This window comes from Aricia agestis, chromosome Z (assembly GCF_905147365.1).
Source record: "Aricia agestis chromosome Z, ilAriAges1.1, whole genome shotgun sequence".
In the NCBI taxonomy this organism is placed as follows: domain Eukaryota; kingdom Metazoa; phylum Arthropoda; class Insecta; order Lepidoptera; family Lycaenidae; genus Aricia; species Aricia agestis.
Window position 1 is genome coordinate 38,398,334 of NC_056428.1, and position 24,526 is coordinate 38,422,859.

Here is a 24,526-nt window from a genome sequence, read left to right on the forward strand (position 1 = left end):
CCTACACCAAATAGGTGATGCCTGATGGGACTATCCTAATAGGAAAAGCATCTAATATTATTTTTATTGAGCAAACTTTCGATTGTCGCGCAGATTTTATAATAAATCTATGTATGCCTTCCCCGGAATTATCCTTTCCCGGAAGTCAAAGTTTCTAGGTACTAACAAAATGTCATCAAAAACGATTCAGCCGATTACGACACATACCACTTACTTAAATTACATTTTTATAATTAGATACTTACATAATTAATAAATAGGTATACGCGTACATGAATTTAAAGGAAACGTAATTTTTTTCGGGTTAAAAAGTATTTTATGTCCATTCCCAGGACTCAAAGTATCTTCAGCAATTCAGCAAAATCGGTTCAGCGGTTTGGGATGAAGAAATAACAGACAGACAGACACACTTTCACATTTATAATTTTTAGCATGGATGAGTATAGGTCTATTATAACTCTATATCATTATTACAATAAATGGGCAATAAATCTAGTTTATTAAAATAAAAATTGTATAAAACACTGAATACTTAGATTACAAAAAATGTGCAGTAAAAGATGTGAATATAATTATTATTACGTAGCGTCGTAAACATTTTTATCACAACAATTAAACTGTTACAAAATATTTTAGAATTTATAACTTGCGATTGCACACAGTTTTAACTTTTATAATACTGTATTTAGTTCAACACTTACAATAATATAACACATTACACAGTAGAGTAACTCTGTCATTTAAATCTAGAACTCACTTATTACGTAGTTAATAGAATAATTTGATGCACACAAGATGCAGCATAGATTGCTTTGTTCTCGTAAGTTATTTGAAATCACTTTCATTAGTCTGATTTGAGCGGTCTATTAGGCTTGCATTACAGCACACTCATTAACTTGGTAAAAACCTAGTTGACGGTGAGGTGATACGATTACGAATACGGTCCCTTTCCGATTTGATACGGGTGATGTGCTCTTAAAGATGATCTTCTGTATACATTTCTACTGTGACTCTACCTTAGATTAATTTTCATAATAGCTTATTAAGTGGCCTCAATAGCTTATTTATTTGTTTCACAGGTCGCCTAGGTGTGAAATATTCCGAAAGCGCCGAGCCTAGGCCAGAAGCCGCCGCCGATATAACGCCTTGAAACGGTCTGTTAAACTGGTACTGATTAGGATACACATATTGTTGACTCGGGTAATTTGGATAGTATTGATTCGGCAATTGCTGGAACTGTTGATTCTGGCCAAAATTTCCGTGCTGGCCGTGGCCATGGTGGCCGTGGCCATGGTGGCCATGACCATGGTGACCGTGGCCATGATGACCGTGGCCATGGTGGCCATAACCTTGGCCATTGTAACCTTGATTTTGGCCGTATTGTGGTACGCATCCGATGTTGTAAATGTTCGTCACATATGTATTTCCAGGCGCGCCAAAGTGGCGCCCGTAGCACGGATTTTGGTTCTGGTACTGTTGTTTTCGTCTTCTGTGGTGTCCTTTTCCCAACTCATCGTAATCTTCTTCGTCTAGGTCGTTTAAATCCTTTCCATCTTGACACACAACCATGTGTATGGCGTGGATAAAACATATAACCAGTATATATTTCTAAAAAGAAAGAGAGTTTATAGACTTTTTTTATACAATTAATACGATTTGTCCAAATTTAGTGTCATAAAAAGTGTGAGTGTTTTAGATAGTTGTAAAATATGCTGTACTGCGAGGTACATATTTTTATATCGTGAAAAAAAAAACAGTTTATCTACAAATCACTTCTGTGTGGCCATGAGTGCAAACTATCATTACTAGAGATGTAGGCCACTTAGCTTGAACCTAGATTCCTACGTTCAGGTTAGGTGTTAGTATTTAGTAATTACAATGTTTGCTAGCTATGAAGTATTAAATAATTTTCTTTTTTTTCCGTTCGTTTGGACTTAGGGAACATTCCCCAACTTTTTTTTAATTAAAAAATTAAAATATTTTAAACTCTATCGCAAAATAAAAATCGCAAAAAAAAAAAAAAAGACCTTTTGCATCATCCAATTAGGGTTGCCAGGCGGCCGGATTAAAAGCCGGACGGACACAGTCAGGCCTTTTGTTGCGTGTCCGGCTAAAATTAAAGAGCTTTTGTAGGGCTTTGATAAAAATTTTACACCTAACAGGACGTAAAGTCGTAGTATGATGTAAAATTTAATTCAATAAATGTTAAATTGTTTAAAATCCGGCTTAGCTGACTGCTTTATCCAGATTTTCATTTTAACGACCTGGCAAGTGGCAACCCTAAGCGCAATAAACCCGAGTTAAAAGTGCTTTAAATAACACTATGTGTATTTCAGCTCCAAACTGCCCCTAGGCATGCATGTTGTATTGGCAGTCTGGAGTAAAATAAAAAAAAACAGAATATAACCAGCAAAAACATGACCATACGAAAAAAAATATCGATTGTAATCGTCGTTTATAATTTTAATTGAAATAATTGTTAGACATGAGTCAAATGTCGACTTCATAATAATAATTATCGAACGCTTATGTCAATGGGCATTGTCCAAAAAAAATCACATGTACTTTTTATATTTTTTTTTCGTTAAAATAGGGTATTTTAAGAATATAAATTAAATAAATTTAAAATTCATTGGCTAGTTTTTTCTCAATAAATTTTTAAAGTTTCGCTCTGACGTCATCATCGGCGGCCAATAATTGACCTCTGCAGTATGTTTTTTCCTTTCAATCTTATTTATAATGGCTGGTTCGTCAAATGCAAGTTCTCATTATGTGAAAGCTGATACGAGAAGCTTACCAAAAGTTCGAAACGTAATGTTGGTCAAATTTATTGCTAATTTAACGCCATTGAAGGTCAAACAAAGGTTAAACATATTTGTTCAAAAATATAAGTAACTAATGGGTATTTTTTTCGTTTATATACAGAAAAACGATCACTGACCTTATTCCTCGAAATGTTTTTGTAATCAGCAAAATTAAAAAAAAATGGACAATCCCCATTCCATACATTTTTGATCGGCGATTCTATAAAAAAACGATTTTAAGAATGTGTTTTAGCGCATAGTGTTTTGTAAGCACTATGCGCTAATAGAGGCTTCGCGCAAGTATGTCAGTAGGGAATAAGGTACTCATGTATTTTACTCGCTCAGGCCACACAGAAGAAAAATATTAACCACAGTGTTTATAAATAAAAGCAAACATTTCAGTCACGAAAAATGAGGTAGGTAGTTAGTTACTAACTTCGCAATAGCAACACAGTTTCACAACAAAAAGCACTAAAAATATCGTGTGACGAATATCACATATATAAAAATATTTACCATTTTTGTATACAAATAGTATGAGAGGCCTCGACGTAGCCAAAACACGACTGAGCTCCAAAAATCCGCGCTAGGAAAGTGAAAGCCACGCGGAGTATGGGGAACTCCAAATTGAAACAATTGACAAATCTATTGCAAACGTTGCCCTTCTAATAGGCGAAAGGTAGCAGACGTATTTTCCAAGTCCTATCCATACTAATATTATAAATGCGAAAGTGTGTCTGTCTATCTCTTACCTCTTCACGCTCAAACCACTGAACCCATTTTAATGAAATTTGATATGGAGATACTTTGAGGCCCTGGAAAGGACATAGGATACTTTTTATTCTTAAAAAATGTACGGTTACCGCGCGGTCAACGCTGGCCCACTACCGTCTCCACGTGTAGTGGGCCAGCGTGGGCCTGGCCCTTTAGCCGAGACCTTTCCTTCATCGCTTCTTTGTATAATCGCCGATCAGAATATATGGAACTGACATAAGCGTTCGTTAATATGACGTTGACGTTCAACTCGTCTAATGTCAGTTCCATGCATTTTCATCGGAGATTCTATAAAGAAGCGATAAAGAAAACGTCTTGGGTCTTTACCCAAGACGTTTTCTTTATCGCTTCTTGCCTGGACTTGAAAATGAAACTATAATAACATTTTTATGATTATTTGATTCTTGGAAACCTAATAATCTGGCAGAAGCTTATGGAATGCGTAATATATAATATAATTATATTATGCAGTGCATCGCTACAACGTTAAGCTGAAATTCCACACATTACAACTTAATAAATTGCTCATTGTAAAATAAAGCCTGGCGCGCACTAATCAGATTATAAACCAAAATATATTTGCCAATTTTTATTGTACCTATACAGGCTGTCACAAAACTAAGTGACAATACTTTAGGGTGAGTATGTGTTCCTTGTAGAGAGTTCACTGTGAAAGTGGCAGAGCCGAAAGACTGACTACGAGGAACACGTGCACACCCTAAAGTATTATCACTTAGTTTTGTAATTTGTTACACCTTGTACATATATTATATTTTGTCAACATCTGGGGGCACGCAAGGAGTGCCTACCTACCTTCTCTCGAAGTGTTTCGTCGTTTTTTTGAACCATCATAGAGTTGGTTTCCGATGTACCAGATAGTTAATATTCTCACAATATGATGTCAACAATAGACTCATTAAACATAATATACAAAGTTTCAATTGAATAGCTCTAATACTTTTTATTGATATCTAAATTACACCGATTTCGTCACTGACATACTGACTCACTGACACACTGATGATCATCAAAATGTTTGGCTACTTCCTGAAGTGCTGAAATTTGGTATGTAATCTAAATTTAGTATTTATCCAACAAAAAAAATCATAAACATAATTCTCACCTCCATCTCTTAAAATGGGGGTAGAAGTTTATGAGACTTTCACCAATTTTGTGAATTAGGACATGAAAGTTTACGGGATTGTAGACAGTAACTAAAAAATCTTAGATTAATAAGTACTTACAAGACCCAACACAAAAAGAACTAAAATCCCACCAAAACTATTACATGTAAAATGTTGCCAAAACGACCACACAAGGTTTGCCCTGTGAAAGAGATATCAGATCTCATGTAGAGCCAAGCTTCTGAACCTACACAGCCTAACTCTACCGACCCTAATTTCAACAAATTCTACATAATATCAGTGAAAATGTACGGCTTGGCTGTTTCATTACGTTCAGATCAGAAACTAAATATTCGCATCACCTTCACGAGTCACGACGGTAGCGAAACGGCGAAGCCATACATTTACTGATAAGTAGAATTTGTTGAAGTTAGGGTCGGTAGAGTTAGGCCGTGTAGATTCAGAAGCTTGGCTCTACATGAGATCTGATATCTTTTTCACAGTGCAAAACAAATATGTGGTCGTCTTGGCAACATTTTACATGAAATGTTTTTGGTGGGATTATTCTATTCTGAAATGCAAACAATAGCATAAATTACCTTAATTTGTAAACTTCAGAACTTTAAGAGAAAATTAAGCGTAACAACATGATTGTAGTTTTTTTAATAAAATATAAATGAACCAGAAAATGAGCTGACGAATCACAATACCATGATTGTAGCGACTTGACCTCTAAAATCCCTACATCCTTAGGCCTTCGGTACCTCGGTGAAACTTAGCATACGCGTTGGTTCACACTGGTTTTCTGTGACTTGTGAGGTCATAGTATGCAATCAAGCTGACCAATTGATTTGTATCCATTTATTAAAAAAACGTTTTTAAACGGACAATAATGGGACGATAATGGTTTAAAAACATTTAGTTTTAAAACATAAATCTCTACTTATCGTTTTTCAGATTCAAGGTGACTCAACCGCCGCTTCCAATCTGTAACCACAGCACAACTAATTAATTTTAGTTGATAACAACAAATTCTACCGAAAATCCATACTAATATTAAAAATGCTAAGTGTGACAGACGGACAGACAGGTATGTCTGTCTGTTACCACTTCAAGGCTCAAGCCCACATCGCTGAACCGATTTTGCTGAAATTTGGTATGGAAATACATTGAGTATAAAGGATATAGGATTCATCCCGAAAATATGTACGATTCCCCGCAATAAACGTATTTTGGCGCAACGAGTTGCGGGCGTTATGTATAACTAATACCACAATAGACATAACTACAATACTATCAATTATTATATTTCAGTTTCCAACGATATCGATAGTAATAATAATAGGGGGGACAAGAGGGGATTTCGCGACATGCTCGAACGTGTCAATTTACGCTTGTAGAGGCTTCCCACATGTCTCTAGTTATCATGGTATAAAAATCAGACTTCTTAGTTGGTACTTGGTGGGTTAAATTTTTTAAGTTATTTTGTTTTTTGTTAAGTTATTTTCAAGTACTAAAATGTGATCGGGTCTGTCAAATTAAAATTTGAAAAAATAAAGCTTCAGATTTTCATAACTAAGCTTCCCAGATATTTTATGTCGCACTCGACTAAATGTTTTACCGCCGCGCCGTACTCAGAGACTTTTAATTAGATTAACCTTCAATTTAATGAAGAGTTTGACAGATAATGTAGCTTATGTCAAAATTTTTAATTGATTACATTTAAGTAAACTGTAAAATTAATGTTCCACTCTGAGTGCGGCAGTTAGTCCTTGTTGTCTAAAATCTTGTAGTAAATAACCTTTGTAAGCAATTTTTATGCATCGTCTTTTTCATAACTTATTCATATTTTATGGGACTTACCTCATGTCTGTAATACTGCCACTAATATGGAAAACGTTGTCTTTTTCTTTCTTCATAACGCTGAAAAAAAAAACAAAATTCAAACACAACCGTTCCAACTTCAAATAATCTTATGTTTCGACTGCTCAACTCGTAATAACCACTTATGATTTATCTAACCGGTCTTAGAATTTAGATCAAACTATCTCTTATCTTTTATCGCGAAAAGGCCTCCTTAACCATTAAAGCCGGCCAAGTGCGTGTCGGGCCACGGCAATGTAGGGTTCCGTTATCCGTAATACCGCTAGTTTTTTTTTGTTTTAATTTTTGTATGGTCAATGAATGCGTGTTACATTACATTTATAACGTGTTTTACAGTATTAACAACATCATCTCAGTTACTTTCAAAGGAATTTGAACAAAAGGTTCCCTTATACTTCGCCGAATACATTTTTTTAGTTGATCGACTATTACTGAATAACTTATGAAGTCTTCTTAGCCATGATAGGTTTCCTTTTAAATTCAGCATATTTCCTACTCCCGTGAATTTTTTCACACCAGAAGCAACTGTTTAGCTGGTAGAAGGACTCTAACAATTTTTTCCACTTTAAAACTTAATATTTCACAAACGGATCCCTAAATCGGGAAATGATTTATGAGTAGTCAAAATTTTTTTTTAAAAACTATTCAACGACACCTCACCCCGCTTGATCTGTAGGTACCATAAAAAAATCTTATGATTTCATGTACCATTTTGTCGGCATCATTAATATGTGCATTCATGCCAAATTATAGCTTTGTAGGTCCTATAGTCTCAGAGCAAAACCGCGGACAGACAGACAGACGGACCTATATAGACTATAAGGGTCCCTTGTTGACTCCGGTACCCCAAAAACGTCGTTCTATCAAAGTAGGTATATTTAATTTAAATAGCGATTCGCGAATACAGCTGGTGTGTTTAAAATTTGATAATACGAAGAACAATGATATTCTATGTTACTAACGTAACTAGATTGGAAGTTTACGGTAGCAACGCGTTGCCACTTCGAAGATGCCTGCAGGCATATCTCACATACATAATGACATAACGAGAATCTTTTGTAAGACATTGCTACTCTAGTATTTAAGAAACTCATTGACGAAGAATGTAAAACTTTGAAACGATGGATGACGTGTTGATGTGTGTTACTTCTTTACGCAAAAAGCTACTAGGCCAATTTTAGTGAAATTTGGTATGATAGTAGCAAATACCCTTTGGAGAAAAGAAACTGCACTGCATTTGCTATCCCAGTGAAAAAATAAATTATAAGCTTTTATTATCAATCATACAAATTGTATAATAATATTATATTGAGGTTATAAGTTTATAACGTCTTAATAGTTAAACATTTTAAGGTGAAATTTATTTTCTTCTTTACAGAGTGTTTAACTAAAAGCTTAAGTTTTTTTATTATAATTTATTTTTTGGTTTTAAGATATCTCAGGGTAGATTTCTTTGTTTGTTCGACGGTAGTTTGTTTTGTTTCAAGAATTTGTTATAATCTAATTAACTGTAAGTCCTTAAGAAATCGAACTTGATTATGACCAGTGAAAAACCGTGTCTATATTTAGCGAGTTGTTATATCCCGTTTATTTCTGCATGACTAAAAAGTTAAATTTTACTTAACAAGAAAGACCGGATTCAACCGGGCATTTACTAAAACCCGGCTGGACTTGACATAACATTACATGACACGACACGACACGTCGCGTCGCGTCACGTTATGTCACAACACGACACGTCACGACTTGACTTGACTCTACTACTTTCATCAATGAGCCCTTTTATTTGATACCCATATTGCAGAAGTGCTTTTAAAATAACTATTCCCCTATCTTTTTTTATGAAAGAAGGGGGCAAACGAGCATCAGAAGAGCTGCAGGTTTGTTGCCGGCCTTTTAAGAGGGAATAGGGTAATAGGGGAGGGTAGGGAAAGGGAAGGGAAGGGAATAGGGGAGGATAGGGAAGGGAATTGGGCCTCCGGTAAACTCACTCACTCGGCGAAACACACCGCAAGCGCTGTTTCACGCCGGTTTTCTGTGAGAACGTGGTATTTCTCCGCTCGAGCCGGTCCATTCGTGCCGAAGCATGGCTCTCCCACGTATAAAATCTTGGATGACGTATAATATCTTGGATGAGCGTCCATATTGTATGTAGAAATACATTACATTCGTTTCCGAGTTACTCTCAATGAGCCGTTTCATTTGATACCTACATTGCAGAAGTGCATTATAAATACATATTAGATGTAGAATGACATTACATTCGTTTCCGAGTTACTCTCAATGAGCCGTTTCATTTGATACCTACATTGCAGAAGTGCATTATAAATACATATTAGATGTAGAATGACATTACATTCGTTTCCGAGTTACTCTCAATAAGCCGTTTCATTTGATACCTACATTGCAGAAGTGCATTATAAATACATATTAGATGTAGAATGACATTACATTCGTTTCCGAGTTACTCTCAATAAGCCGTTTCATTTGATACCTACATTGCAGAAGTGCATTATAAATACATATTAGATGTAGAATGACATTACATTCGTTTCCGAGTTACTCTCAATAAGCCGTTTCATTTGATACCTACATTGCAGAAGTGCATTATAAATACATATTAGATGTAGAATGACATTACATTCGTTTCCGAGTTACTCTCAATGAGCCGTTTCATTTGATACCTACATTGCAGAAGTGCATTATAAATACATATTAGATGTAGAATGACATTACATTCGTTTCCGAGTTACTCTCAATAAGCCGTTTCATTTGATACCTACATTGCAGAAGTGCATTATAAATACATATTAGATGTAGAATGACATTACATTCGTTTCCGAGTTACTCTCAATGAGCCGTTTCATTTGATACCTACATTGCAGAAGTGCATTATAAATACATATTAGATGTAGAATGACATTACATTCGTTTCCGAGTTACTCTCAATAAGCCGTTTCATTTGATACCTACATTGCAGAAGTGCATTATAAATACATATTAGATGTAGAATGACATTACATTCGTTTCCGAGTTACTCTCAATGAGCCGTTTCATTTGATACCTACATTGCAGAAGTGCATTATAAATACATATTAGATGTAGAATGACATTACATTCGTTTCCGAGTTACTCTCAATAAGCCGTTTCATTTGATACCTACATTGCAGAAGTGCATTATAAATACATATTAGATGTAGAATGACATTACATTCGTTTCCGAGTTACTCTCAATGAGCCGTTTCATTTGATACCTACATTGCAGAAGTGCATTATAAATACATATTAGATGTAGAATGACATTACATTCGTTTCCGAGTTACTCTCAATGAGCCGTTTCATTTGATACCTACATTGCAGAAGTGCATTATAAATAACTATTCCTGTGTCTTGGATGTGCCGCCATATTAGATGTAGAATGACATTACATTCATTTTCATGTTACTCTCAATGAGCCCTTTCGTTTGATACCCATATTGCAGTAGTGCATTAAAAATAACTATTCCCCTATCTTGGGTGAGCCGCCATATTGGATGTAGAATGACATTTTAGTCGTTTTCGAGTTACTCTCAAAAAGCCCTTTCATTTAATATCCATAATATTGTAGGTATGCATAGAAAATAACTATTTCGTCATCTTGGATTGTCGGACATATTAGATTTAGAGTGGTGCCTCATACCACATCGTATATTGTTATCCAAACTAAAAATGTATGCAAAATTTCAGCTCAATCGGTTAAATATATCTGCTTCAAAATTGAGTTCCAAAATTTCACCCGAACATACATACTTACATATACATACAGAGCAAGTTAAATAAAAGCTTTTAATATAGTTTTTTATGGGATAAACTATTAACACAGGTATAGTCGCGTGCAAGATCTAGTAATAATGGCTGGCTTACAATCAAATCCAGTGATTGGATCACTGGATTGCTACTGGAATAATGTATGCGGGCACTGGAATGCGCTGTGTTGCAATTCAGTCCATTTCATTCCAGTACAGTACGGCCATATTAATAATGCGCATGGAAATCTTCGCTAATTGTCGTAATCTCGAAAACACCCGAATGTAATATGAAACTTGCATTTTTCACCTTGTAAGTAAATATAATAAAACCGGTGGCTGTCCGCTGTCGCTAACTCACCGGGAGGCCATCGCGGCGTTACGTGGCGTTACCATTGCGTCCAAGCAACGTCAGGCGCCTCTACGTCGCTGCAAAGCGCTATTTTTCTTAAAGTTAAGTTTAAAACAGCGCTTGCAGCGACGACTTCCGACGCTCGGGAAATACGGTCGTTGCCGAAAAATTACGAAAATTTCTATGCGCATTATCACTTTGGGAGCACTGTACCCGTTTACATTACTATTGGATTGATAGTAATGAAAACGGGTACAGTGGTAATGATGAAAACCGGTTTATAGCTAACGAGTTATGTTAATTGTGCATTATAATGCGGTTGACCGCAGAACTGAAGCCATTAGTAATTACACAGGGTGTAACAAAACTAAGTGATAATACATTATTAGGGTGTGTATGTGTCCCCTATATCGAGTTCATTGTGGAAGTAGCAGCGATGAAATAGCATTTTTTTAGGATACCGTACCCAAAAGGTAAAAACGCGATCCTATTACTTATACTAATACTTCGATGTCTGTCTGGCCGTCTGTCTGTCTCCAGGCTGTATTTTAAGAACGGTGATAGCTAGAGAGTTGAAATTTTCTCAGATTATGTATGTCTGTTGCCGCCATAACAACAAATACTACATGCAAAATAAATCAAATTAATATAAAGTATAAAAAGGTAATTCTTTCAGAGCTGCTACTTTCACAGCGAACTCTATTTCCCCATGTCCCATACACACTCTAAGTTAAGTATTATCACTTAGTTTTGTTACATTCTGTATATCTATTAATTGTATTGTAACTATTCTTAGATAATTGATTAATCTATACTAAAAGTATCTCTGTCTGTCTGTTTGTCTCGCTTTCACGCCAAAACTACTGAACCGATTGTAATGAAATTTTGTACACAGATAGTCTTAAGTCTGAGAAAGGACATAGGCTACTTTTTAACTGGAAAAAGGGGTTGTAAGGGGGGGTTTATGCGTAAATTTAATCAAATTAAGTTAGTTCCAAAAATTCATAACAGATGGCGCTAAGTTTAGAGCTTACTAAATGGGGGGCTAAATAAGCTTTAAAATTTGGCATAAATAAAGTTTAATTAAAAAGTAAAAACAATTAAATGCACAGCTGTTTTCGGGTACTTATTTTGATTTAAGGGGTACCAGGGTTTTAAAAACATTTTAAAGACACCATTTTTACGTTCTAATTCTATGGTGTGAGTGTGAAGAGAGAAGGACGATGTTTGATATTTTGCGTTAGTCGCCCTCTTAAGTCTTTGTAATGTCGATGCAGACGCACGACCAAACGGCGAATTGGTCGCATTTTTTTTTATTTGACATCCTTCATAAATTGTCAGTACTTAATTTTTTTTTTTTACTATTTTATGAAAATAAACAAGACAATAACAATATACTTAACTACAAAAATATAAGTGCCGAGAAGAAAAAGCAGAATATCGTCCCTTAGTCGCTTGTCTTATTAAAATTTACCTTTTTGACATTTTTCTTTTACTACGTTGGCTCCCTTTTCGGATACTTTCGTTACCATTTGCTGAACTCATTCTGAAACAAAAACAAAATTATATTTTAATTGCGTTCGTAAATATAAGAGAAAAATCCATCCACCAACCACTGAAAATCTGTTTATAATGTTAAAGTTACTCAAGCCTTACTTTTGTTTACCAATTGTGCTAATAAAATGGATGATGAAAATTGTATAATTGTATGTTTTTATACTTAAAATGCTAGGTAAAAAACGCACATGATTCAATTGTTAACCAAATTTCAGAGTTAATTATCTAGACTCAATCAAGGTTTGCTATAAACCATTTTTTAACCCCCGATAAAAAAGAAGGGTGTTATAAGTTTGACGTGTCTGTCTGTCTGTTTGTCTGTGTGTGTATCTGTCCGTGGCATCGTAGCATCCAAACGGGTGGACCGATTTTGATCTAGTTTTTTTTGTTTGAAAGCTGACATAATCGGGAGTGTTCTTAGCTATAATTCATCATCATCAGCCTGCTCAGTGCTGGACAATCAGAGTTTATCTGGTTCATGAAAGGCCGTTAGCCACTTGTAGTCGTTTGATGGGTTTTATATTTCATTCTAGTTCGTGACAGTTGTGAATATACAATATACGTATACACATAATAATGGAAAGTTGACCTGGTGCTGCAGCATCACCTGGTAATCAATAGGATATCCAATTCCTCGCCAACTTAGAGCAGAGGTTTCGTGTTTGGGCTCATTTTAATTGTGACAACCAGTAAGAAGTAGATAAAGTATAAACAGTAAATATTTACATACTGCTGCTGCAGCATCACCTTGATTCTATAGGAACCGAGCTTTCTATGAACCCAAAGTGGAGGTTTCATGTTTGGGCTCATATTAACGGCCTCATCGAAAAGGACATTGATAGATGGTAATCATGAGAATATGATTCTGTTGATAGGAATTATTCTGCACTATAACCAACACAAGTTTAAAAAGTATGAAATAAAATTAAATTAAGAAATTTAAAAAAACCCCCGCCAAAACAACTTTAAAAAGTAATGAAATAATATCTACTGAATTTAAGTTCAAATAATTCCTAACTTGTGTAAAGTAATATTTTAGTCCATAATTGTTGTCAAGGTGTGTCGGGGGACCGCTAATGTAGATGTTTGATTTCGCATAATAAGTTTAAGGATCAATTCACAGCGATCTGAATCGAGATAGGTAATCAGCGACTTGGCGGTTGTAGGTTGTAGTTTACTTGGCGGTCCCCCGACACACCGTGACAACAATTATGGACTAAAATATTACTTTACACAAGTTAGGAATTATTTGAACTTAAATTCAGTAGATATTATTTCATTACTTTTTAAAGTTGTTTTGGCGGGGGTTTTTTTAAATTTCTTAATTGCTATAAATTATTATATTATATATAATTATATGCATTATGTTTTTTAGGGTTCCGTAGCCAAATGGCAAAAAACGGAACCCTTATAGATTCGTCATGTCTGTCTGTCTGTCCGTCCGTATGTCACAGCCACTTTTCTCCGAATCTATAAGAGCTATACTATTGAAAATTGGTAAGTAGATGTAGTCTGTAAACCGCATTGAGATTTTGATACAAAAATAGAAAAAATATAAAAAATGAGGGGTCCCCATAGGTACAACTGAAACAATTTTTTTTCTTCCAACCAATACGTGTGGGGTATCTATGGATAGGTCTTCAAAAATCATATTGAGGTTTCTAACATCATTTTTTTCTAACCTGAATAGTTTGCGAGAGAGACTCTTCCAAAGTGGTAAAATGTGTGTCCCCCCCCCCCCCCCCTCTAACTTCCAAAGTAGGGGCATGATAATTCAAAAAAAAGTATATGATGTACATTACTTTAAAAAATACCAACGAAAATTGGTTTGAACGAGATCTAGCTAGTAGTTTTTTTTGTACGTCATAAATGGTAAACCTTAAACCAACAAAAAAAATTTTATCATCTAACCTATGCGTGTGGGGTACCTATGAATAGGTCTTTAAAAATCATATTGAAGTTTTTAATATAATTTTTGTCTAACCTGAATAGTTTGCGAGAGAGAGAATTATCATGCCCGTGATTATAGGGTGCCTTATTAAACAAAAAAAAGAATTCTTATACTAACAACAATCAACGATAGGTTGACTGCTGCCCCACCCTGAGCCCAAGGCTGGCTACGCCCATGGTTATAATATTTTCATTCTAGTTACCTATACCTATATAATAACAGCTTAAGTGATAAACAGATAAACGCAACAATGCTGTAAAGATTTAACATAGAAAAAATATACATTTCACTCCAAGCGAAAACTAGTTATCAGTTAAAACTTCGTAAGCGTGAAAACTGAAAAACTATTATCTTCTCGTAGGACCATAAAAGTAGCGTCATTCGTAACGTTAAAACAAATTAAAAAAAAAAAACAGAATAAAAACAGAGGACAGTGACATTGGGATTTTCTTTAAAATATTATATCTAGGTATGTTTCGACACTCCTAAACATAAGGACCCTGAGCCATGTAAGGCCATGTTCCTTTGAAGGCCAACTGTTAAAAAGTCGTAGTAATCGTCATAGTAAGACATATTCTTTTTACTACACACTTAGATTCATAAAACTTAAGGCCACAATTGTGGCAGTGAGATCTCACTGTTTGTAGACTTTAGTTGTCGAGGTTACAATTGTAATTTCTGCACCCTGAAAAACTTTATTTTTTAGTTACATAACATATATCTATCTCAAATTTAATTACAGGGCATTGTCGTATGTATAGTACTAATAAAAGAAAATCTACTTATGCCTCGATTTAAGTTAAAATATTGTTAATGAATAATGTTCCTAGGAAGGCCGGTGGTTCCTTATAAGACCCAACCAAAGATTTGATAGTTGGCCTTGCCAGGGAACAGGAACTTTACAAAGAAGATCTAAAAATCATTAACATATAAACAGTTGTTTTTAGTTATAAATACGTACCGTAAGAATTAAAATAATATTGTTTTTTATAACATCTTTACTTATTAATATTATTAAACTTATACACGCATATTAAACATTTTGGCCTTATTAAGAACGGGCCCATAAGAAGGCCATTTAAGATTTAAAAAAAAAATTGATTGCATTAGCTGTCAATGTGATACTCATTACTACAATTTTTAATGAATTTCCATTAATATACTCTTAGTTAAAAGATGATGATCAAGCAATGTTCGTTATAGTTTTTTTTAAATGATATAAATATATTGAGCATTTAATGTGTTGCTTAATTGAAAGAAATTATAATGTCGTTTTAGTAAAAGCAAATAAATAAATACTTGTAACTCTATTTTCAAGTTAAACGACTGATGTATAATATTGGCCTTGTTTGGAGCTGTGTTCCTTGCAAGGCCATTTAGAAGAGCTTAACAAAACTTAAGTTTATTAAATGGCTATTGAAGCTAGGTTAAAAAGAGATGTATACTATTATGATACCTTATAAAACAGAGCATTACATGATAATTTGTTTTCTTAATTTATTAAGTTAATAAACGAATAACAAGCATCTTCCCGTTAGTGTGGCCTTACATGGCTCAGGGTCCTTATTTATTAGCAAAATAACACGTAAAGAAATCAGGTCTAAGTAAGTACAATCAGATAAAATTATATTTTTCAGGGTTCCTACACTGTACAGCGGTCAGCGTTACAGCATTGAATTACAATTGCATAAAAGTGTGCATTAACGATACGTGTATTACATCATACTGCTACATCCATTACATCGAAGGGCGTTCGCGGCTGCGTTGACCCGTTGCGTGCCCGGCGCGGGCGCCCGCGCCGTCCGCCCGCGACCGCGACGGTCACCCGTCTCTCGCAGCGGCCAATATATCGATCGCGTGGGTGTACAGTCGATACCCATGGAATTTTTATTAATATATTACTTAGCCAACAGACGACGACGCCGACGTGTACAAAGGCGTCAGCCAATCAGCCCATTTGTCACGTCTAGATAATTGTTGAACCGTCGCCCGCGGGGCGGGCACCACTACACGCGCCGCGTGCGACGGCTAACGCCTCACGCCACGCAGCGCTGCTCTATGGGATGCCATGAAACAAGTACGCCTCGCGGGTGGCCGCGCCGGGCGCAGCGAACGCCCTTATACAGCCATTCTCAAATACATACTGTTTCTAGAAATGTTATTAGACACCAGCATGAAGACAATTCAATCAATGACAAAACATTTTTGGTAGGGATTCGTCAAAAACGTCACTTTTCAAACAAAAAAGATTGGTTTGAGAACCGCTGGTCTAGGAGGTACAGAAATTAATTCCTACTGGCCGATGGCTGACCTTCGTAATTTGGTCACGTTGTGTCAAAACTCAAACCCAACCATAAAGTTAATATACCTAGCGGAATAGAGAAACAAAGGCTTGAGCAAGAGAGATGTCACTATCAGTAACACTGCGTGGTAAAAAGAGACGTGTGATACATGACAGCAGCAATCTTTTTTTGACGTCCAGTCGGCACGTGCCGCACGTTGACAATTTAGTCTCATGTTGTCAATGTTCAATCATGCTTGTGTAAGTGTATACGTACACATATTTTTCACACAGATGAAAACCAATTTCGGTTACGTTTGACAGCTCGAGATTGTTGCTCTATTCCGCTAGGTATACTTATTAACTTTATGAACCCAACCGATAGATCACATGCATCAATGACATGACCATTAACTTTGCCAAATGACATAGTACTGCCATCTGCCTATTAATCAATTTCTGAGATGGTACATCAACTTTTGACATTTCTGTTGCATCGAAGAGAATTCCCAAAAACTCATTATAAGTTTAAGCAAAAACTGAACATAGAAAATTCAACATTCTTACGCAAAGGTCAGCGGGGCGTTAGACGTCACGTCGACGTCAGACGTCAGGGTACTAGTCAAAAAAAAAGTGGGTATCATAGATCCAGCGTACTTGTATAATGGAGATCAGTGGTACTAGTTCAAACAGTGAATAATCCTACATTTTGTACCCTTCATAATGTAACAATATTGACAGACCTTGTCAAAAGTGGAACTTTGTTTATTGTAAGTATATGCTAGTGCTGCACCCTAAGTGTAGCGTCAAAATATTGCAGTAATTTATTTTATTTCTCCCACGCGCACGCCTTCTTGTAGGATTGCAAATTTTTCTCTGCGTCGCCAGTTAACTCGCAAAGGTCGGCATGAGGAAAAGCAATGAGTAGGTACAGAATAACCTGATATTAAGGTCAGGTCGGTCAAATATAAAGAACCAATGTATTTTCATTTAAAGAGACGATGACCGTCTTTGTGTCTCGTCCTCGACGCGTCTTTGTCGTGTTTTTGTACCTAATACGTCAATCATATTGTTGACCATAATGTTTATTATTATCTCTTTTATCTTATTACAGGGAGAGAGAGTCTGAGGCTCGATCACAAAGAAGCGAGGAGAGGCACGACGCGACGTGACGCTGCGATGAAAAAATACAAATAGCGCGCTAATCATATAGGCCTGGAGATACTGACACAAAATTCTTGGTCATTTGTACCAGTATGGCGGTTTTACAGGGGTATAATTACGTAAAGGCAAAAAGGAAAATTATGGTCATAGCCATTGACTTTTATAAGTGGACTCGGCATAATGGTCTCTACCAAATCAAAATACTGTGGCCGATCCGCCATTTTATGTTCCGGTTCTCCGAGGTACATCAACTGTCAAAGTGTCGTATTATAGGGATGTCGAAATTGAAAGAAAATATCGATATATCCATACATCGATATTTGAAAAAATATCAACGGTCTCGATATATCGCGAAAAAAATAGGCACTTGAAATGTTCACAAAATACTCAGTTGTATACATACTTTAATAATAATAATAATTGATGGTAAAATTAAAATAAACTGTAAACACTTCGTGCGCGAGTACAACTAGTATTTGTCCGATTTTTTGGTAATTTTTGCCCGATATCAATAATGGCAACTTAAATAATAATTAATAAACTTAAAATAAATTAAATAGTTTTATTAAAATTAAGGAGGCTCCTATATAAAAAAAAAAAACATATTTGCCTATTTTGTCTCTATGTAGTATGTACTATAATACATAGAGACAAAATAGGCAAAAATGATATTTTTTTTTATATAATATAAAAAAAATCATTTTTGATATCAATATAATATATAATATAACAGGACACTCACTTATAACATGTTAGTTTATCGATGTCCTCGACAAATATCAACCGAGTGTCCCATCACTACAGACCGCCATGTTAGTTCTTGGCAATATGGCGCCGGCCACACTTTTTTGTAGTTATGTCGCCTCCATCTGTTTCCTTATTCGTTGGTCATAGCGCTCGCACTGGCAGCCCAAACGCGTGGGCGTTAATTGAACGTGTCGGATAAATAACGAGTGTCGAACGATTTGTTCCACAAAAATACTTGCATTTTCAGATAGTCGAAAAAAAATAAGTAGGCGAAAGCGTAATGCCATACTTGTCGGGTGCGGCTTACAGCCCGCCATACCGACGCGAATACGTTAATTTTAATTAAAAAATTAAACCATTTGCACCAGGCTAATTTTTGCATAGCTAATCATCGTCGAGTAGCCATTCACGAAAATCACCTTGCCATACTTTTCTGACAGCGCTCAATGGCCGCCATACCACTGCAAAGGTGTATTTTTTTTTTTTTGCCAGACGATTTGTACCAGTATGGCATTTTAATTTATGGAAAGTATTTGATAAAATATGACCGTTATTATTTTTCCCATACTTCTAGTAGGCCGAAAAAGTGCTGCCATACTTGAAATACTTATTTATTTGACACGTTTCAAAAATACGACTATAAAATACGTAAAATCATTTTTTACATCATGGCATCATTGGTAGTCTCGTCATTTGGCAATTGTACCAAAAAAAATGTTACAGATTGTAACCATGGGGCGGGATGACTCTCGGACTTGAGCAAAAAAGTGATAAAAATTGGACGATTTGTACCAGTATGGCATTTGGATTTTTGGAAATTATACGATACAATGTGACCATTATTATATTTGCCATACTTGTAGTAGAGGGAAAAAGTGGCGCCATACTTGAAAAACCGTTTGAAATTACATATAAAATCTTAGGAATTTGAAATAATATAGTTCATATTTGCTGCCTCCCACAGGTATGGCATTATCAGGGTCCTATTTATGATCATACAGGGAACTGTTAAAAAAAGTTTCAGGGTGGTACAAATCGTTTGGCGAAAAAAAAAATACACCTTTGCAGTGGTATGGCGGCCATTGGGCGCTGTCGGAAAAGTATGGCAAGGTGATTTTCGTGAATGGCTACTCGACGATGATTAGCTATGCAAAAATTTGCCTGGTACAAATAGTTCAATTTTTTATTAAAATTAACGTATTCGCGTCGGTATGGCGGGTAGTAAGCCGCACCCGACAAGTATGGCATTACGCTTTCGCCTACTTATTTTTTTTCGACTATCTGAATATAACCATTTTTGTGGAACAAATCGTTCGACACTCGTTATTTATCCGACACGTTCGATTAACGCCCACGTGTTTGGGCTGCCAGTGCGAGCGCTATGACAATCATTTTCCTTTTTGCCATTACGTAATTATACCCCTGTAAAACCGCCATATTGGTACAAATGACCAAGAATTTTGTGTCAGTATCTCCAGGCCTAATATTTCTTAATTTCTATTCTACGAAAAAACAAATAAGGAAACGTAACCCCCATACTTCAACCGTTTCAAATTTGGTTCCTTTTCGCACACCACAATATGACAAATGCTATAGCTACGCAAGTCGCAACACTAACACTCAAATTTACGAAAAAAAACCGTTGACAATAACTGTCACTTGTATTAAGTGACCGTTATTGTCAACGATTTTATTTATTTTATTCACAAAATTGTGTACCGAACACATGCATAAAGTATGCATGTATTCGGGTCACATTTTGTAGCCTCTTGGCGCAATTTTTTTGACGGAGTTACTCTTCCTTAGGTTAAATTATTCGTAGTTTCCATAGACTTAATATATATACTGTCATATTTATAGGTTTATGCTTAAGTATCAAAATTTTGACTAATTCAATAGTAAAATAATTCTTTAAACCAATAAGAATGAACATTGGTAACCGACTCTGTTTTCGATGGTGAGTGGTGACCATAAAGTTAATATACCTAGCGGAATAGAGAAACAAAGGCCTGAGCAAGTGAGATGTCACTATCAGTAACACTGCGTGGAAAAAGAGACGTGTGATACATGACAGCAGCACTCTTTTTTGACGTCCAGTCGGCACGTGCCGCACGTTGACAATTTATTCTCATAGAAATCATGTTCAATCATGCTTGTGTAAGTGTATACGTACACATATTTTTACACACAGATGAAACCAATTTTGGTTTCGTTTGACAGCTCAAGATTGTTGCTCTATTCCGCTAGGTGTATTACCATGGTGGTGACTGGTGACTGATGAAATTTAAAGACGTGAGTGGAAGAAGCAGGTAAGTAACAGTTCAAAAATTGCCGTTTTTTGCATAAATGGTGCCTTTAGGGCCGGAGAAATGATTTGAAATATCTGATGAAGTAGGTAAGTTACAAGATTTGTTAAAATTGTAAGGGGAAAATTTTGTAATTGTCCTTATGTTATAAAATGTTAGTTATCTGGTTATTCCACTAACGTCTTCAATTATTTTAAACAAGTCTTTTAGTCCATACCCGTATAGCAGTATAATTATTATAATAGAGCTTTATTCACACATGTGAGCTATGTTCACACAGCACAACCAAACTTTCTCCACTAAATCTTGAATCTTTACGACACAAGCAATTCGTCAGAAAAAAAAAAGCCCGCCAAACAACTTTAAAAAGTAATGAAATAAATAATAATGTTTACTGACTTTAACTTTAAATAATTCCTAGGTGTAAAATAACATTTTAGTCCATAATTGTTGTCACGGTGTGTCGGGGGACCGCTAATGTATGTTAAAAATAAAAATGTTAAAATTAAATTAAGAAATTTAAAAAAACCCCCGCCAAACAACTTTAAAAAGTAATGAAATAATATTAACTGCATTTAAGTTCAAATAATTCCCAACTTGTGTAAAGTAATATTTTAGTCCATAATTGTTGTCAAGGTGTGTCGGGGGACCTCCAAGTGAACTACAACCTACAACCGCCAACTCGCTGATTATTATCTCGATTCAGTTCGCTGTGAATTGATCCTTAAACTTGTTATGTGAAATCAAACATCTACATAAAAAAGAGGGGTGTTATAAGTTTGACGTGTCTGTCTGTCTGTCTGTCTGTCTGTCTGTCTGTCTGTCTGTCTGTTTGTCTGTGTGTGTATCTGTCCGTGGCATCGTAGTATCCAAACGGGTGGACCGATTTTGATCTAGTTTTTTTTGTTTGTAAGCTGACATGATCGAGAGTGTTCTTAGCTATAATTCATCATCATCAGCCTGCTCAGTGCTGGACAATCAGGGTTTATCTGGTTCATGAAAGGCCGTTAGCAACTTGTAGTCGATTGATGGGTTTTATATTTCATTCTGGTTGGTGACATTTGTGAATATACACGTATACACATAATAATGGAAAGTTGACCTGGTGCTGCAGCATCACCTGGTAATCAATAGGATATCCAATTCCTCGCCAACTTAGAGCAGAGGTTTCGTGTTTGGGCTCATTTTAATTGCGACAGCCAGTAAGAAGTATATAAAGTATAAACAGTAAATATTTACATGCTGCTGCTGCAGCATCACCTGGATTTTATAGGTACCGAGCTTCTTATGAACCCAAAGTGGAGGTTTCATATTTGGGCTCATATTAACGGCCTCATCGAAAAGGACATTGATAGATGGTAATCATGAGAATATAATTCTGTTGATAGGAATTATTCTGCACTATAACCAACACAAGTTTAAAAAGTATGAAATAAAATTAAATTAAGAAATTTAAAAAAACCCCCGCCAAAACAACTTTAAAAAGTAATGAAATAATATTTACTGCCTTTAAGTTCAAATAATTCCTAACCTGTGTCAGAGTAGACAGAATGATACCTGTGTAAAGTAATATTTTAGTCCATAATTGTTGTCAAGGTGTGTCGGGGGACTCTTGTCCCGTTTTTAACCCCCGACAAAAAAGAGGGGTGTTATAAGTTTGACGTGTCTGTCTGTCTGTCTGTCTGTCTGTTTGTCTGTGTGTGTATCTGGCCGTGGCATCGTAGCACCCAAACGGGTGGACCGATTTTGATCTAGTTTTTTTTGTTTGAATGCTGGCATGATCGAGAGTGTTCTTAGCTATAATTCATCATCATCAGCCTACTCAGTGCTGGACAATCAGGGTTTATCTGGTTCATGAAAGGCCGTTAGCAACTTGTAGTCGTTTGATGGGTATATTTAATTCTAGTTCGTGACATTTGTGAATATACAATAATATACGTATACACATAATAATGGAAAGTTGACCTGGTGCTGCAGCATCACCTGGTAATCAATAGGATATCCAACTCCTCGCCAACTTAGAGCAGAGGTTTCGTGTTTGGGCTCATTTTAATTGCGACAACCAGTAAGAAGTAGATCAACAGTAAATATTTGCATGCTGCATCACCTGGATTCTATAGGAACAGAGCTTCGTATGAACCCAAAGTGGAGGTTTCATGTTTGGGCTCATATTAACGGCCTCATCGAAAAGGATGGTAATCATGAGAAAGTGATTCTGTTGATAGGAATTACTCTGCACTATAACCAACACAAGTTTAAAAAGTATGAAATAAAATTAAATTAAGAAATTTAAGAAACTCCCGCCAAACAACTTTAAAAAGTAATGAAATAATTAAATATATAATTAAATAAATTTCTTAATTTAATTTTTAACCTTTGGGCACGGAACCCTAAAAATGTTTATACCCACGCGCATTCTTAAGCAAATCTTTACACCGCCTCCATGAATGCAGTAGTCAGTACCTAATAGAGTGTTTCCTTGTTATAACCACTTCATATTACTGCAATATTTTTATAGGGGCGCGATGCCCATGAAGTATGCGATTTAGAGTTGAGTCGTGAATCGTGATTGCAATTAATATACTTGATGGTGCGGGCTCGTACTCGTATTTGCAAGGATTTTCGGATATTTGTATGCAGCGGAATGCTTTTTCCGGATTCCCATCTATTGGCTGTGTAAACGTTTTTGCACCTATTTTATATTCGGGTGCACGCGTCACGCATCGCTGTTCACAGAAACTGGATTTTTCCGATAACTTTGCTTTTGCACTTTCAAAATACATGGCAAATTGGAGAAACAAGGTAGCTGTTTTCTGTCAGAGACGTTCGATAAGTGAATGCAGCCAATTTGACACGGGTGTGTCAAATTGGCTGCATTCACTAATTGCATTCCTTCGCGCGTTATCATGTAGGTACTTTTATTATGTTTTAGTTTTCAATAATAATTAATACTAGTACTGCTGGGGTCCTTTTTATTCATCATCATCATATCAGCCTATAGTCGTCCACTGCTGGACATAGGCCTCTCTCAATGAATCTCCTGCTACTCGCATCCAACATGGGCCTGCAACTAAGCGGAGATCGTCGTCCCACCTAGTTGGAGGTCGACCTACACCCCTATTTCTCAGCCTTGGTCTCCATTCCAGAGTAAGTGACAGTTCATCATGATTCATGTATGTTATGTTCATTCGTACTGCGGGGCTAAAATGGTCACATTTAGCAATTCCTCTCAATTCAGCAAATGAATTGTCAAAACTGTCAAACTAACAAATGTCAAATCAGTACAAAAATACAGAAATGAATTGCAAGCAGAGTTGCATTTTGCGATTTTAGAAAAATGAATCATATTATGATTCATATCATGATTCTTCAAAGCGACCATTTTAGCCCCGCTGTAATTATGTGGATACCTTGTTCTGTTGACTTATACCTACCCTATGTTTAACTATTTATAACGTGGACTTGCATGTATCACGCGGTCGGTGGCTGACTTTACAGTCTATTTCCTTGGTCCTTGAAGGTTCAATAGTTTGGTCGCGTGTCGCAATAATCGTGTTTAACTACAACTTGTTGCGTAATGCACTTGTTGTGTGCAGCCAACTGCCAAATATACTATGTATACCTAATCAATGCTCTATCGTGGGAGAACCATACATCGATATAACCCGACCAAATGGTGTGGGTCCGCCATCTGTTTAAGAATCAATTTCTTTAATCGTCAAATAACATTAATAAAAATCGGCCAAGTGCGAGTCGGTTGAGTGCCATTATCTAGAGTAAAAATAGGCTAAAAATTG

The 24,526-nt window shown here is 35.9% G+C and overlaps 1 protein-coding gene across 1 annotated transcript in view; it reads right to left on the reverse strand.

The window, feature by feature from the left end:
• Positions 1–24,526, reverse strand: part of LOC121739166 (proton-coupled amino acid transporter-like protein CG1139) — a 75,460-nt gene that overhangs the window by 30,512 nt on the left and 20,422 nt on the right. Inside the window, exons 2-3 of the mRNA XM_042131509.1 lie at positions 12,198–12,269; positions 6,566–6,625 (exon numbers count right to left, since the gene is read on the reverse strand). Of these exons, the coding sequence (XP_041987443.1) occupies positions 6,566–6,625; positions 12,198–12,268 (131 nt within the window). The 5' untranslated portion in view covers position 12,269. The remainder of the gene's footprint in view (positions 1–6,565; positions 6,626–12,197; positions 12,270–24,526) is intronic.